Raw genomic sequence first — 4,654 nt, forward strand, 5'->3', positions numbered from 1 at the left:
CGTTTCTCCTAAGAAGAAATTTTTAAAAAATCAGAACCTCATTTCAGACTCTGAACAACAAATTTAGGCCTCTAAATCAGAAGCCCGAGCTTTTCAAAAGTGCTGAGCTCTGCCAACCCCCACTGCTCTTAGGATACAACTTCTAAGGCTGGACATCATTTGACTGCATGTTCTTGCAAAGAAATACTAAGAATATGCAGTAGGTCAAAGTGGCTCCTTATCTTTGTGCGGCGATAAGGGCTGCTGCTCCTCCTAGGAAACAGTGTCTCAGAAGCGGAAGGCTGCACTTCTTATCATTCAAGTGTGTGCCATAAAGGGGTAAAAATAGGGACGTTGAGGATAAGAAAGCTGAAACTAAGGCACCTGCTACCCACAGAAGGAAACTTGGGAATTAAATAAGTGAGAGTCTGTTCTGTTTTGAATACTGCAGATCTTCACTTACAGGAACAAATAATTTGCCTGTAAAAGCCTCTGAGATTACTGATATGAGCAAAGGCTTCCTGGATTTAGATTCCTGACTTTATCATGCAGACAACATTCCATTTACTGAGTTTTACCAAAGTTCATAATGTCACAGTTGACTGAGAGAATTAGATTTCAAGAGCTGTTAAACATTTGCAGGACATCCTAAACCCCCACTGAAAATCCTCTAGTTTGTGACCTAAATACAGTTGATTAAACAGAAAGTTTGAAATAAGGCATTGACATTGTATCACTGTCACCAGATAATGCATAATTCATTCAATCTCACAATATTTTAATCCAGTATTCACTTTGCCATGATATATAATGCAGGCTATTTACAAAGATTGCCATTCTTTAAATGCCAATTTTCACTTAAAACAAGCAGCAACAACAACCAGCCCCATACCCTGCTCCAAAGCCTGTTTGCAATGGTCTTCATTTGCATCACTATTGTACAGATTTACACTGAATAGAAAAAGGGGATGTTCCTTTTCTTCGAGAGTCTGCCTTGTATACTACCTGCAGCCACATTCTGCCACTTTCATCCCTTCATAGTTATATATCAAAGTGGGTACACCAGCATCATCCTTATAAAGAATGGAGATTGAATCTAGTTTGGTTGGAACACAACAGGCCTTGGAGGCTTTTTTTGGATTTTGGAGATGCACCAGAGTTTGGACAATAGCATGTTTAGTTGGGGTGACGTTATCTGTCAGAGGGAAGAAGCAACCTCCTTTACACTCAAAAGCCTCATAATCTTTTGGTGCAATGATCCAGGAATCCCAGCCAATCTCTTCAAAGTTCACATGGAGGGAAGTTCTCCTGCAGTGGTTGGCTCCAACACTTCTCTTGCTTCTGGAGGAATGCAGGTGGGATCCAGTGATGGCCTTTTCCTCTCCCTGCTGTTCCTCTTCAGATGAAGTGTTGTTCTTCCCTAGTTTCTTGAGCACACTTTCTTGTTCATGAACAATCATCTCGCGGAGCTCCACTTTGGTCTCCTTTGTCCCATTGCTGCGGTCATTGGAGAACACTATTAACAGGGGCAGGTTTTTTGTGTCAGGGGTAACACTGACATCCAGCTTCCCACAAGTAAAACCACTCAGAGCTTTAGTCTCTATAACAACCTCTAGCTTATTTTTAGTCTCCAGTTTGTCTGCCCTGACCCATCTTTTCACAGCGTTGGACACTTCAAACATCTTCCAACCACATTCCTGGATATTGTGAGAGACAAGGGAAGATTTGGTACTTTCTGGGTTTTCCCAGTGGCCATCATCTAGAACATCATAAATTACCATGTTGCCTTCCAGCCTCGAGAGAGACCCAACTTCCCTGTGACAGGAGATATAAATTCTCAATTCAGCTCTGGTAATTTCCTCATATTGTGGAATAGAGATGTTGAAGAACAAAATGTGTTTCTGAAATGGGTTTTCTTCTGGTGAATCTAAAGAAAAAACATCTGCAATAGGAAATTAAAATGTGGTTACAGTGTTTCTGACTGTCCAAGTAACTTGATTTTAAAAGACTATATATTTTGGGGATAAAATAAGAGCATGGTAACACAGATTAAAAAAAAAAAAAATCCTGTCTTCTGGCTAAATTTCAAGGGCAGAGAGTGAAAAGAGGAAATGGAAGTCCCTGGTGTTGGTAGTATTTTACTGTGATTACAGAGCCAGGTGAGTGTGTGGAGGGAAGCATAAAGAGGCTGCCTAGAACAAGCTATGGATGATGCTGGGCAGTGTTAAGAACATTAATAAGGCATGTGCAGAGTTTTCAGATTTAGCAATTTGCTAAAGATAATTTTACAGAAAGAATTTGTAAAAAAATAAATGATTTCCTACTCTTCTGCTCTAATATACATATATAAGTATCTTTAAGAACTGGCTGTGATGAAGTTTTTGTTGTTTGTTAAGTTTGAAAGCAGCTTAGACTGGGAGTTTGGGGAAATAGAAAAGTTTTTGAATGTCCTGAAATGAAGCTCCAGTGTCTGTCTGAACTGGGTCTTGGTGATAAACAGTCTTTCATGCCCATGTCCCAAACTGTTCCAGACTGGACTCCTTGAGTTTGTGTGGATTTGTTCATGTTTGTTGTCTGCTAATCTATGTGCAGTACCAGCAAATCTGCCTTGGGAGGGGCAGATATTTGTCTGGAAGATCAGATTGGTAGTATTTAAAAGTCATCCCTGATGTCTATTTAATGCTTATTGTAAACTAACTGCTTAATCATGACTGGGTTTTAGGGCAATTTTAATTGGCTGTTGCTGCCATTTCTTCAGACCATTTGCCCTGTAAAGTAGTCAGAGGGAAGAGTGAGATATGGAAACTATAATCTAGGTCCTATTGTTGAGATTTCAGTTGAGCATTGTTGAGAACAGTGCTGTTCCTTGCTTCGATCCAGCAACAAATTTCTCAGCTGGTTGCAGGAGTTTTTAAATATGTACAGAGCCTGCCAAAAAGAAAAGCTCTCTAGCATCGGTCTCAATTACAGGTGATCAAATTTGCATGCTAACATAAAAACTCAGTTTGAAATATCTAGGATTGAGAAGAATGCTTCATGTAAACCTTGTTATTTGGTGCATCATCTTAGCTGAAGCACTTAAGAAGAGAATATTGTACAGTGAAAATATAAAAGAAGAAAACTAAAGATAACTGCATTTTTTAAAGATTGAAAGAAACGATATAGTAAGAATACAATAGAAAATTTTTATGTTTCATTTCTAAAGAATCTGTGGAAGCTAGGAACTCAGTTTCTTCTGAATTTCAAAAGAAACTGACTATTTACTAATAATGTACTTCTTTAAAAATTATAGTCCACATATTGAGGACTTTTCCTACCTTCAGTACTGAAGCTCCTTACAATATTGGATGCAGGGATGGAGGACTTGTCTGCAGCATATCTGTTGTATAAATCAATCATGAACTGTGGTGGTTCTTCTTTGGTCTTCACTTGTGAGGGTACTCTTGACAAATTCAAACTCCTTAGTAAATCCATCTTCATATTCTCCAAGAAAGATTTAAAGTTGAAATGGGTCTCATCCTCTACTTCTCCGGGATCATGAAAGTGTGCATCAGACTTTCCCATAGCTGATAGCCTGTCCCAGTCTTCCAAAGGCTTGCCTCTTGTCAAACAGGCAATGATGTTGAAAACAGACAGTGCAGCTAATACTCCAAAACAGCACATTTCTTCTATATTTACTTTCTGGTAGAGAAACAAGAGGACAAAGGTATTTTAGCTGATTGCCAGTCTTGTTTCAATAAAGACAGAGGAAAGAAGATGTAAGGCAAACAACCGGAATGCCCTTTGCAAATCACTTTCTGGTGTTCTTTTTGCAGTCTGCTTCAAACCCCAGCCTCTTGTCAGTTGTCAAGCAGATTGGTCATACACTTGTCCTTATCAGAGTCATTGATGCCATGCTTCAGCTTCTGTTATCTAGCAAAGCTCTTAGTTAATGAAGATTCTGTAAACATCTGACAAACACATGTGGCTGGTGGGAAGGACGTTGTATATTGTAAAGAATCCACATTTCACTTTAGGGTCATCTTTGCTTAATTACATTCTTCTATCACTTCCTTGCCAACACAGAGAGATGCTTTCTTAGGGACACAGAAGTTTACACTGTTTTCAGCAGGACTAGAAAATACAGATCTAGAACAAAATCACTCTATTAGCTATTAGCAAATAACATCTCACAAATTATTTATACAATCCCTTCACATATGATTAGAAAATGCCCATTAGTTTGATGGAGACCTGTGATTCTGCAAGACATGATCTCATGACATGCAAACAACCTTGAAACTTCTTTCCGTTTATCAGCCAAAGGCTATTGTTTGTACACAGTGAAATATCTGTTTTGTGTCAAGTTTGCTTCATGTTGTTTGCAGGCTTGTCCATTTTAATTCCTTTGGTGTATGGGAATTTAAGCTTGTTTTTATAGTATCTTATGTAATATATTTCATAGATTCATGATGGTCCATCCAGTCCAAGAACAACCAGTCATTTTTTCAGCAACCTCAAAATAAAGACAGAACTAGGCCTTCCAAGGCCACATGGAAAGTAAAAAGTCCTTTTGAAGATACAGAAGATTATCTCTGAAGACATTGTGTGCATGAGAAGAACAGGCCAAGACAAATTAATTTCTCATGATACAGAAGAAAAACCAGGTTTATTTATGTTAATGAATGTATTATGA

General features: G+C 38.5%; 1 protein-coding gene across 1 annotated transcript; it reads right to left on the minus strand.

Annotated features, from left to right (window-relative positions):
- Positions 1 to 742: 742 nt before the first annotated feature.
- GDF2 (growth differentiation factor 2) lies at positions 743 to 3,880 on the minus strand. Its single transcript, XM_068197545.1, has 2 exons — positions 3,297 to 3,880; positions 743 to 1,921 (listed from the first exon to the last, which is right to left on the minus strand). Exons 1-2 carry the CDS (start codon positions 3,640 to 3,642, stop codon positions 981 to 983), a joined length of 1,287 nt encoding a protein of 428 aa, XP_068053646.1. The 5' UTR covers positions 3,643 to 3,880; the 3' UTR covers positions 743 to 980.
- Between the last annotated feature and the right edge of the window lie 774 nt (positions 3,881 to 4,654).

The sequence above is a fragment of the Anomalospiza imberbis genome, chromosome 8 (assembly GCF_031753505.1).
Source record: "Anomalospiza imberbis isolate Cuckoo-Finch-1a 21T00152 chromosome 8, ASM3175350v1, whole genome shotgun sequence".
In the NCBI taxonomy this organism is placed as follows: Eukaryota; Metazoa; Chordata; class Aves; order Passeriformes; family Viduidae; genus Anomalospiza; species Anomalospiza imberbis.

What these genes read in the sequence shown, in the direction of transcription:
- GDF2 (XM_068197545.1), bottom strand. Translation starts at nt 3,642, where the DNA reads ATGTGCTGTTTTGGAGTATTAGCTGCACTGTCTGTTTTCAACATCATT. An exon ending in AAGGAGCTTCAGTACTGAAG is followed by an intron (nt 1,922 to 3,296) that starts GTAGGAAAAGTC and finishes TTCCTATTGCAG; the next exon opens with ATGTTTTTTCTTTAGATTCA.